This window comes from Rhinatrema bivittatum, chromosome 7, assembly GCF_901001135.1.
Source record: "Rhinatrema bivittatum chromosome 7, aRhiBiv1.1, whole genome shotgun sequence".
Lineage (NCBI taxonomy): Eukaryota > Metazoa > Chordata > Amphibia > Gymnophiona > Rhinatrematidae > Rhinatrema > Rhinatrema bivittatum.
Genome location: NC_042621.1, coordinates 182,717,909 through 182,730,365, shown reverse-complemented (window position 1 = coordinate 182,730,365; position 12,457 = coordinate 182,717,909). Strand labels below are relative to the sequence as shown.

At 44.1% G+C, this 12,457-nt stretch overlaps 1 protein-coding gene across 1 annotated transcript in view; it reads left to right on the top strand.

Annotated features, from left to right (window-relative positions):
* ECHS1 (enoyl-CoA hydratase, short chain 1) overlaps positions 1-12,457 on the top strand; it is a 68,200-nt gene that overhangs the window by 9,914 nt on the left and 45,829 nt on the right. Inside the window, exons 2-3 of the mRNA XM_029609598.1 lie at positions 1,505-1,702; positions 10,644-10,771. Of these exons, the coding sequence (XP_029465458.1) occupies positions 1,505-1,702; positions 10,644-10,771 (326 nt within the window). The remainder of the gene's footprint in view (positions 1-1,504; positions 1,703-10,643; positions 10,772-12,457) is intronic.

Genomic DNA, 12,457 nt, shown 5'->3' with positions numbered 1-12,457 from the left:
GATTGATGTCAAACCCAAGGAATAGGTCTACTCCACCACTTCCAGAAGACTCAAATCTGTATAATCTAATCTTTACTTTTACACTTAAAATAGCTAGCAACTGCTTGGAACAGGAGGCAGGAATGTTGCTTCTCCTTCTCAATATTCTCATCAGATCTCACCAGTCTGTTTAGCACATCTGTTAGTTGTTTACCTTCATACCTGGGGACTGCCTGGGCACCAACTCCAGTTCCCAGATTCTTGTAATAAACATAACCCTTTGAGTCAGGTGAAATGTGGCCACCACCCAGACAGACTTCCAATACAAGGCCATAAGGAAAGTGCTAGTGGACTGCAGCCTCAAGCCTTGACATAAAGCCAACCAGCAAAATTCTCTTCAGAGTGAAGTCTAGGTAGGAAGATTCTTCCTTCTCCTTCTTGTCATCAATCCCACCAACACAGGGAAGAAACTCCTCTAAGATTAATGTGATTTTTTGGGATGAGAATATGCCTTCAGTGATGGATGAATTTGAAAGTTCTAAAGATGGAGCTCACTGTATATTCCACCACATCAAGTGACAATCTACCAATGCCTCCACCAAGTGTGTGTGGGCGGTTGGGAGAGCACGGGACACATTCCAGTGCAGTGTGAATCTAAGAATTGTGATCCCCACTGGAGCGTAATCTACCAATCAACCACTTGGAGCTGTAGGCCTTCTGACTCTAGTCATGGGGAGGACATCGCATTTCTGGGCAATTTACCTTCCAAAAATCCAGAATACATTAGCGGACCACCTCAGCAGAATGCTAAAACCATGTCTGTACTGTCGGATGACGTCACCCATGCATTATGGTTAATTCATTCAACTTTCTACAGAGAAACCTGTTTTTGGGTAAGAACTTGCTTTCTTTGTCTTGTCTAATGCTCAAAGGTTCCTCCTCTGGCAGGTGGCATGATAGCAGTCAGGTGTGAGTTCATTACTGCGAGATGTACTAAAAAGTCAAAACTGCAAAGAACAGAAAAGCATAAATGTCCAAAAGTGACAGATTTTAATTTCAGCTAGTTTCTGATCTTTAAAATTCCAAGACAGATTTTTAGCTTTCTGTTTATAAAAGTGTTAACTGAACTAGTGTTTAGAACTCGGTGGCAAAAACCCCGGGAGCTAAGTGTGTGTGTCTTTTTATTTGTTTATTTATTTTTTACTACTTGCATTCAGTCGTTTACTTTCATCCTGTCTTTAACAGCCTCTCCCCATGCTGTAGTGCAACATGTTGGTGCTTGATAGAAATAAAATGTCAACACTGCCATGGAGCTGGCTGTACATATGTGTGCTTATCTTTATCAATGAAGTACTTTGAGATTCAGAGATGTACGGAAGGATCTTTCTATCTCAAGTGTTCCAAAAAAAAAAAAAAAAAGTATGAAAGGCAGTTCATGTACAGTAAAATGACATTTTAAATCTGTAGTCTTTATTTGCAGAAACTGTAATAGCAACTTTTTTTCTTACTGTTTTTTGTTTTGAAGGCTCTCAATATCAGTACATTTTGGTGGAGAAGAGAGGGGAACGGCAGAATGTTGGCATGATCCAACTGAACCGTCCTAAAGCCTTAAATGCGCTCTGTGACGGTCTGATGATGGAGCTGATACAGGCTTGTGAATCATTTGATGAAGATCCTGGCATTGGAGCCATTGTCATCACTGGCAGTGATAAAGCCTTTGCAGGTGGGTAATCCATGGATAGAAAACTATTTTTTGATCATAACAGGCTGTTTTTTATATGGGTGAAGGATGATATAATAGCCAGATAGAGATCAGTACCTAATTTACAATGTACTGAAGGAAGCTGACTGAGCTCGCTACAAGGGTGTTTTGATCTCAAAGGTTTGGTGATTTTTCATCTAAATCACCACCACCACCCTCACTACCCCTCTTCTGGGGGTCTGGCTATGAATTTTATTTTGCTATACTGATTTTCCATATAAGCAAAACGATGTACAGTAAAATTATTAAAATATGAATAACCAATAATGTAGGAGTAATGAAGAGGCACATCAGACAGCTTTCATGGCAGGCAGGAAGAGAGAAGGCAAAGAGGCAAAGAGGGTTTGTCCTCCCGAGCCTCTTCCTTTTATTGTACATTCATACAAAGGCAGATGATGTATCATTACATGATTGGCTACTTTCCCATAGCAACAGAAGAGTCATTACACCATTGGCTTTGGCTCAGGGGGTGTGCACGGATCATATCATTGGCTGCTGAAATCTATACCTCCTGACTTTGTCCTGCCTCTGACTAGGGAAAACCCAGCCCTACTTTCAGGCTATCAGGATTAATTATAAGCCAGAGAAATACATGAAGTCAGGTATCCTTTCCTAGGCAGAGAGGCTTAAGCACAAGTGATGCTTTTATTCAGGCAAAGGTCAGGGAGAAGGGAAGTTAGTGTTTAAACCTGATGAAATGGCTTGCTGGCAAGCGCATATTTCCCACACAATAATAGTACAGAAAACCCTACATAAATGTATTTTCTGTATTGATTTGTTTTCAGTGATAGATATTTATCTAACAAAATTTAAAAAAAAGCACAAAAAAACTCATAATATCCTATTTTTAATTCATTAAAAATCTGAGTATATAGCCAGGCTTTAAGAAGATCCCTAAATCTAAATTTTTCTCTATCTGTCTCTCAGGGGAGAGAATTCTATAAAAGTAGTGCCTGTTATTGGGAAGAAGTCTGTCTTGGGTATTTTCCAATCTTATTTTGTGAGGCGATGAAGCTTTAATCAAGTTGAGAAGGTTGAAGGTCCTAATTGACTTTTTTGTATAGAACTAAAAGATTATCCAGGTGGGACCCCCTTGATGATGATAACTTTATAAGTAAGACAAAGGAGCTTAAACAGTCCTACTCTTAACTGGCAAAAAGTGAACTTCCCGAATTAACTGTAACATGCTCATATTTCGAGGAACCCAGAATTACTCTAGCTGCTGAATTTTGCAGCAGTTGAACCATAGGTGTCAGAATGGGGTGGGCCATGGCCTCACCAAAATCTGGCCCTTCCTGCAGTGGTTTTGCAGGAGATCTGCGGCCGGCTCGACAGGCAGCAGCTATTTGGCTGCAAGAAGAGGAGACCTGAGCTGCATCCTCCACCTCTGCAGCTCTGGGCCTGACTGCTTTGAACTGCATAGGACTCTGGTACAGCTGCATGATTCAAAGCAGTAGTTGAACTGGGTGGCAGAGGAGGATGTGGCCAAAGCACCTTCCCTTGTCTCTTCCTGCGGCTGCTCAGTTGGGAAGAGAGAGAGAGAGGTGGGGTTGGGCAAAAAAAGAGAGGGTGGGGTAGAGGAAGACAGGAAAAAAGAGAAGGAGTGGGATTTGGTTGGCTCCCCCTCCCCCAAAACCAAAAAGGCATTCTGCTGCCCCTGAGTTGAACCCTCTATGAAACATCCAAAATCCCCATATGCAGAGCGTTATGGTAGACCATGTGAGATGCCATTAAGGAACATGTAAGAGTAGTAGGTTCTGCTTTGCCTAAAAAGGGCTTTAATCTACAAATTATAATGTATAGAAAATAAGTGAGACAAATCTGATTAGACAGTGAGTTATCCAGATTCTTATTACTTCTTCTAGTGGTATAATAGACCCTCATCTGTGGAGTTAGTTGGTCCTCGATATTGCATCTACTAAACCAAATGGCCTCTGAATTTTTTTTGGGGGGGATTTACTTTATGAATACAGCCAGACTATCAAGACATTGATTAAATCTAAGAACTTCAGCTGCAGGATCTGAATTAAGAAAAGACAAGGATCTGAATGTCAGCATATAGATAAACCGCTAAAACCTTGACTTTGAATTAGAATAGCTAAGAATAAATTAAAAAGAGGGGCAAGTACAAAGCTTTTGCAGAACTTCACGTGTCATCTTTTGATTGATACATTCTGGCCCCAGCCTACTTGGAAGAATTGCTCCAAGAGATTTGAACTACCGTAATATTGTCCTCCTTCCTAACTCCCTCAGTCGGCCTAAAAGTTATGATCTGTAATGCGTCAAACTGAACTCATATCAATTGACAACATCATAACCTCCTTTTCCTTATTCGTATACATTCTTACTTCATTGGTTAGAGCTGTTAAGGTTGTTTTCTGTACTGTGATCTTTCCTGAATACTAGCTGTTTTAAATGAAGCGCATTGACTTTCTCCTGCCCTTGGAGTTCACTGTCTAGTTCGAATTCCTAGTCAGACAGCTAAACTTTCTTTCCCGGCTTCCAAAGATCAGAGAACTCTGTTCTTAAATGCCAAACAATGTTTATTAGAATGAAGAAAACAATTCAGTACTCAGTGACTAGTGAGAAGAATAAATGTACAGACAGCAGTCTGGTTCAGCTGTTAGGAGTCTTTGGAGCTCGGCAATCAGACGAAAACCATTGCAACTGTAGTAGAAGTTGTAGCCACTAGTAAATAGGGAGGGCTAGCAGCAGATGGGAAATCGACTTAGAGGTGAAATAATGCTGGCTTCTTAAGAGCTTGAAGAGGATATCGGAGAGCTGTTAGCTTTAAAGAGCCTGTTTCCAACTGAACCTCAGCAGGAAGTTGGACAGTCCCAGATTGCTTTCAATCAGAGGACCAATAGGAAAAAGAGAACATAGACCTAGAGAGAGAGAGTAAACAAGAGCATATCCAATAAGAGAAAAGCTGTGCAATATCACAAAATGGCACTGGAAGGCAGCATAATAAAGAAACATAGTACAGAGGCAGAATAAACCCTTTCAGAAAAATAAGTAAGCTGCGCATCTACTACTTTGTGCGTGTAAAAATGTGAGCATGTTTTTAAGTACATGAAGCATCGGCAAGGGAGTGCAAAGTTAGGGTAGGAAAATCATTTATGCACATACTTTGTTTTCAGATGTACACATGGAAATGTATATGCACACTTTGTCTGCTTCAGAGCTGGTATAAATGTAAGTGTGCAAATCTGCCCTGATTTTCAAAGCAGACTTGGGCAAACACTAGTCAGGTTTAAAAATTCAAGCTCAAGTCTGTTAGTACTTTGTACTTGCAGACTTTAGTTATGCACGCACAGTTAGTTATAACATTAAAACTTCTCAGTATCGCGCTCAGAGGATAAAGTTTGGTAGATTTTAGTTCCAGTTCCTCTTGAAAGAACTTCAAAATAAATGTAAATGTTGATTTCCTCTTCATCTGGGCAAGCCAGTCCACACTAGTGGATTGTGCACTCCAACCAGCAGGTGGAGACAGAGAACTCTCCTCGCCTGACGTCCCTCTCATATAGCTCATCAGACAACAGCCAGTATTTCTCCATCTCCAGTAGGTGGTGGACATACATCTTTGCTTGCGGACTTCAGCCTGCCAGGATTGAACAGGCTGTTCTGACCTGTGGTGATAGCTTTTGCTCCCTCCCTCAGATGAGTGAAACTTCAGGACAGGGGTGAGGTGAAGGATGGTGCCCTAGCTCTCCTTCTGACAGAGGGAGGGTTCCTGTAAGGAGAGTGCGGTAGGATAAGGAAGCCATGGGCTCAGCCCTGTTAACTTGTCTTTCCTCCTCTCCTCTGCCTTCTCCCTGCCCCGGTTTTCTCTGGTGTTCAGCTATGGGTCCTTACCTGGTTTCAGCGTGGCGAATAAAGTTTGCAAGCAAAAAAACCCAAAAAAACCACATCGGCAGAGACAGCAGCAGCGATCGCGCTCTGAGGAGAGGAAGCAGCATGGGCCGTGTTGCGAGCAGGGACTGAAGTGCTAGTTTTGGAGCCGACAGGAGGCCACGGCAGTGTGAAACCACGTGGCAGGTGCCATTTTGAGTTTGCAGTACTGCTGCTGAGGCACGCACAGGGGAGAAATGGTGTAGGGAGAGCAGTACAGAAAAAAGTTGTGCATCTCCTCTGCCTGTCGAATGTGGGCAATTAGTCCCAGGAGATTGAGCATTTACCAGAAATGCTTGGAGGCTCAAGGAGATGTCCCCACAGGGACTTAAGGAGGTCCAAGGTCACAAGAGGGAAGTGTAGCGTCCTCCGGGGAGGCAATGGATCTTTCCATGTGTCATGGGTGGAATTTTTTTTAAAGGCCTGCAAGTTTTTTTGTAAAGGGCAGAAAGGGTCCCGGGTAGAATCTCGGGAGCACCTGCAGCAGCGGTCTCCCTCCTCAGGATCGCGGAAGTGGTCAAAGGAGTCCTCACCCCCACCCGACGGATAATGCAGAGAAGGTAGCATGCTGGGGGCAAAGATGAAGATGCGGATCCTTTGGGAGACTCCTGGGAAGAGTCTGGATCCTAGGTGGGGGATCCCAACAAGGCATTTTTAGAAGAGCGGGGAGATTCCTCCAGATGCAGAGTTGCAAAGGACAATGCTTCAGCTCTTTCACAAAGTTGAGATGTCTGCTTTGATTTTAAAGACCCTGAAGGCCCTTGGTTGTGAGGAGGGCTTGGCTGTAGTGGCTCAGGATCCGAAGAAGGATCCTGTGGTGGTTAGTTTGCGAAAGGCATCCTGTTTTGTTTTGTTTTTTGTTTGTTTTTTTTTTCTTCTGCACAAGGCTGTTCAAGAATTGATCAATTTGGAATGGAGTTCCTCTGAGGCTAATTTTAAAGGGTCGCTCACTAGCGGGTTTGTACCCTATGGAGCCTAAAGTTAGGAAGCAGCTCTGGTTTCCCAAGGTGGACGACTTGGTTTGCTCAGTGCATTCCGGTGGAAGGAGGTGCAGCTTTAAGATACCCAGGATCAAAAGAGTGAGGCGATTTTGAAACAGGCTTTTGAGGCAATGGCCATGAATCTCCAAATCTCTGCTTGCTCTTGTATGGTGGCCAGGGCCAGATTACAATTAGCCCAGGAGGCTTTGGAGCCGGGAGCTGCATTCTTGGCAGATACAGGATATGATTTGGTGCATACAGCTGCTCGAGGGATGGCTTCGGTGATTGCAGCCCAAAGACTACTCTGGCTGTGGAACTGGTCTGCTGATACTATTTCAAAGTCCAATCTCACCAAGTTTCCCTTTTAAGTGGCGCTTATTATTTGGGGAGGAATTGGAGAAAACTCCAATTGGAGAAAACTCCCCAGTTTTTGTTAGTGAAGGGGCGCTTTCGGAGCATTCGGTGTGTTCGCTTTTCCAGAAGTTCGAGTAATCAGAGGTCCCACTCATTTGGGAGGTCTGTCCTTTCGAGCAAAGAAACAAGGTAAAGATGGTGCCTCTGGTTCCAGAGATAGGCAGACACTTATCTCAATTTTAGTGGAGGTGGGCCCATATCACTTCTGACCAGTGGGTCTTGGAGGTGGTGTTCCAGGTACACTTTTTGGAGCTTATCCTTCCTCTCTGCCACTTTTATGGTTTCTGCTTGCCATTCCGTAGAAAAGTGGGCAGTGGTTCAGGCTACATTGCAGAGATTGCTCACTCTGAAGGCCATTGTTCTGGTTTCAGAGGGTCAGGAAGGTACAGGCTGTTCCATTTACTTCATGGTTACAAAAAAGGTGGACTCCTTTCGACCTATTCTAGATCTAAAGGGGGTCAGTCAAGCCCTTCGGATTACCCATTTCCAAATGGAAACCTTATGGTCTGTCATCAAGGCGGTATAGAGGGGAGAGTTTCTTCTCTAGATCTCTTGGAGGCTTACTTACACGTTCTGGTTTGCAAACAGCATTAGCATTAATTGCACTTTGCAGTCTTAGGCTGCCGTTACCAGTTTCAGGCATTGCCTTTTGGTTTGGCTACAGTGCCCAGGACCTTTTTCAAGGTGATAGTGGCCACGGCTCTCCTCAAGGAGGGATTTCTAGTTCATCCTTTTTAGATGATTGGCTAATCTGAGCCAAGTTGGATGCAGTTAGTCGGGAGGTATCAAGCAGGGTGGTTCAGTTGCTGTAGCATTTGTGATGGGTAGTGAATTTGGCCAAGAGCAATCTGCAGCCTTCTCAGGTTCTGGAGTATTTGGATGTCTGGTTTGGAAGAAACACCTTGCCCTGAGCAGTATCAGAGCTCCGCATTCAGAAGATATGGGGGCAGGGCTGAGCCCTGAGATTGGTGGTCTCCATCAGTATGATCGTACCAACAGACACTGGGATCAGTGGCCACAACGAAAGAGGTAGTTCTTGGGCACGCGCGCATATGCAAACTCTACAGAGGTCCCTTCTGGCCTGCTGGAATCCTCAGTCTCGGGAGTACAATGTGCCATTAATCTTGCCACCAGAGGCGAGATGACAGTTGCTCTGGTGGTTACACCGGGAGCATCTGGAGAAACGAATGGAGCTGGAGACTCCCGACTGGTTGGTGGCCACTTCAGATGCAAGCCTATAGGGTTGGAGAGCTTACTGTCAGGAGCTAGTGATGCAGGGCAGTGGTCTCCCGAAGAAACACCGTGGTCCATTAGCTGGAAGTTTGAACAGTTCGGCTAGACTTCCTGCAGTTTGAGCCCTGGTTGGAGGGAAAAACAGTGAAAATAATTTCGGACAACGTGACAGCTGTGGCCTACTTAAATGATCAAGGGGGACGAAGACTCAAAGTCAAGAAGTCTCTCAGGAAATGGATCTCCTTCTGTGATTGGAACAACATTTGTTAGCATTGTCAGCTTTTCATATAGGAGGAGCTGACATCATGTGGCGGATTATCTTGATCGTCACGAGTTGGATCCAGAGAATGGGAATTGGTCCCCAAAGTGTTTCGGCTTATGGAACAATGGGGTTGGCCTTTTCTGTTTCTGATGGCAAGCCACAAGAATGCAAAAGTGGATCGTACTTAGTCTGACCTGGGATGTTGTAGCGCTCGGAGTGGATGTTTGATTCAGTCTTGGCCACAGGCTATATGCATTTCCACCGTGGCCCTTGATTGGCATCCAGGCTTGGTGCTCCTGGTGGCCCTGGATTGGCACGCGTATGCTGTGGTACTTGGATCTCTATCTGCTGGCGGAGGATCTATGGCAGCTATCTCTCTACTCAGGGGGGCTCCTGCGACAGTCTGATCACAACAATCTGGATTGGTTTTGTCTTATGGTTTGGCCTTTGAGAGGGCTCGACTGTTGAACCAGGGATATTCGGGTCCAGTGGAGGAAACTATTTTGCGAGCGCATACATTTTCCGCCTCCTTGGCCTATATTCGGGTCTTTGAACTTTGGTGTCAGGACCACTCTTGTCTTCCTGCTTCAGTATCTATTCCTTTGATCTTGGAGTTTTTACAGGAAGGTCTGAGTAAAGGTTTAGCCTTGAACATGCTCAAGGTGCAGGTGGCTACCATAGCGTGTTATCTGGGACGCATACAGGGGAGGGTCCCTCTCTTTGCATCCAGACGTTTCTAGGTTTCTAAGGGGTGTGAAGCACTTTAGACCACCCCCCTCCCCCCTTGTGTTTCCCAGTGCCTTTGTGGGATTTGAATCTAGTTCTCTCCCTTTTTTTTTTTTTTTTTTTGTGGGTCTGACTTTTCGTCCTCTGGGTATTTGCTTGCGGTTGTTGACCATGAAGACACTGTTTATGGTCACTATTTGTTCGGCGAGGCGGATTTTGGAATTGCATGCATTGTTGTGTAGAGAACCCTTTTTTGTTATCACGCCGTATAGGGTCCAGTTAAGGAGAGTACCTGCCTTTCTTCCAAAGGTGGTTTCAGATTTCCATTTGAATCGGTCTGTTTTTCTACCATCCTTAAATAGAGATTTGGATAGATAGGAATTCAGGAAATTGCAGCCTTTAGATGTGCAGCAGCATTTATTTGGTTATCTGGAGGTTACCAATGTCTTTTATAAAATGGATTGGCTCTTTCTCCTTCACCGTGACGTGAAGAAAAGGGAGGCAGTGGTTCGGTAGATTAAGGAAGTGGTGACAGTGGCATATGTGGATGCCGGGAAACCTCTTCCAAAGCAGATAAGAGCTCATTTGACCCAGGCACAGGCAATTTCTTGGGCAGAATTGCATTTGCTTTCTCCGGAAATCTGTAGAGCAGCGACGTGGTCTTCCTTGCATACTCCTGCAAGAGACTATCGGTTAGATTTGGCTGCACAGGAGGATTCATTCTTTGCTTGGGCCTTAGGCAGCCTCCCGCCCCTTCTGGGGAGTAGCTTTGGTACATCACACAGGTGTGGACTGGCTTGCCTGGATGAAGAGGGAGGTGAAATTACGTTTTCCCTGATAATTTCCTTTCCTCGAAGTAGGGCAAGCCAGTCCACCAACCGCCCTAGGCTGCCTTGAGGCCGTTGACTTTCTTCTATTGGGTGAGATCCTTATTAAGGAACATATTGTATTATGAGGATCTTGGATGCTCATGGACTTGCGCCGTACCTGGTAAGTGAGTTTTGTTTTACAATATTCGTTTATGGTTTTTTCCTATGAGACTATTGTTGGCAGAGCCGAGTCCAGTCTTTCCATTGTTTAAAAAAAAAAGAGAGAATTGAATAATTAAATAATGGAAGAACATTGTATTTCAAATAGTGATTATTGGTAGGATGCAATAATGTTTAGGTGGTTTAGTGTCCACAGCTGGCTTTTGAAGAAAATATTGGCTGACTGATGTCTATGATAAGCTATATTAGAGGGACATCAGCGAGGAGTCATTCTCAGTTTCCACCTGCTGGTTGGAGTGCACAACCCACTGGTGTGGACTGGCTTGCCCTACTTCAAGAAAAGGAAATTTTCAGATAAGAATTAATTCCACCATATAATTATCTGTATTTTGACTGCTTTCTTTCAGCTGGAGCAGACATAAAAGAGATGCAGAGCAAATCCTTCCAAGATTGTGTTAATTCCAATTTTCTTTCTAATTGGGGGAAAGTTTCTGAGGTCAAGAAGCCGATCATAGCAGCTGTTAATGGATTTGCTGTAAGTCTGTTTTACCATGGTTTTCAATTACTTTTATGTTCTGAAATTATAATACAGTATAATTTGTTCCATAATCTAGAGCCTGTGATGGATCATTCTTTGCCGACATTTAAATTTTAGTCTAGTCTGGACAACTGGCAGTGCAAGCTGCTATTTCTTGCAAAGCAAATTGTAGCATTGTTGGTGTGTTGTATATAACACAAAAATTTGCTTTTCTGTTAATTAAATGAGGTACCTGATTATTTTAAATTCACTTTTCTTTATAGTTTCCCTATACCAGTTCAGACAGATGGGATTTTCTCCACTATTAGCATATGGAGACCGAGAACAACAACTTTACTGTACTTCTATGTACTTTAGACAGTGCCACCTGCAGTCTCCCAGTATTCTCTGTCTCTAGTAGATGCTAGGGGTGTCAAATCTACAGACAGATGTTCTGGTAGACAATTGCTTCTAGGAATTTTGAGGCCTTCAGGGCTATCTCCTGATTGAATAGAAATGAGCAGGGGATTTGGTGGCCTTTGGTGTGCTTGTACATTTTAGTGATGAGCCAGTCATTTTGGCTTCTTTCCTCTGCAATCCCCTCCCCTCCGTGACTGAGCCTTTCTTGGCTCCAGAGGAAATTGACTTGGGGAAGTATATTTTTCTATTGCTTTAAAAAAAAAAAAAAAAAAAAAAAAAAAAAGCTTTGTCCAAGAGCCAGAGCAGGGGAAATGAGTGCTGGTTTCTACAGCAGATTGCCCACAGTACGAGTTATTTCATGCTTGGAGAAGGGGGTAAGAGTGGGTGTGTTTTGGTTTTTTTTTATTATTATTAAAGCCATGTAGTGGTCACATTATGGCTACTCCTGCTGAATGTGGGAACAAGTGCCCTGTGATTGGGGGCTGGAGCAGTCCAATTCAGACCCTGGGGTTGTGCTGTTCTTGCACAGGGGGAGGAAAGGGACATTCGGGCGAACACTTTACTACCAAGTAGGAACAGTGGCCATTTTGTGTCCTTCAGAGGCTAAAGGAGTAGGCAGGGAAGCCTTTTCAGATTTCCTCCCCCCCCCCCCCCCCCCCCAAATCCTGGCTTCTGAAGAATGAAGTATAAACAAACTGTGGTAACAAGTGCAAAATTAGTTGGATCAGGCTTCTTTGGAGCCTCTTTCACCTGAGTTTATGCTCATGCATAAGGTATTTTTATTTAAGGAGGGCTCAGGAATTGGCAGTTCTGGTCCACAGGGGACACCTTGTGGGTCATTTCCAGCTCCTCCTCACCCTAAACAGCTGCAGCTGGACCCTGAGCTTGAATCTGAGGTGGATTTTATGGAGAAAGCTCGTTGGGGATAGTAAATCTGAAATGGGTATTTTGGAGGAAGAAGAAAGGCCCATGGCAGGAAGAGGCTGATGCTAGAGTGGTGCATCTATTTGAGAGCGAGGAATTGACCACCATGATTACTCAGGCTGTGGTGGAGTTGGCCATCATAGAAAAGAGGTGAGCCTGAACAGGAGGGAGAAGATTATATTTCAGAAGGACTTGGGGGATCAGCGAAAGCTTTTCCAAGAATGGCTAAGGCTTTAGTCTTTATGGCACGGGATATGCCAGAAGCTAAAGTTTAGCAAGTCCATGGCAAAATTATATCCCCTGCCTGAGGAAGCCTTAGCACAATTAAAGTAGCCTAAAGTGGATGCATTAGTACAACTG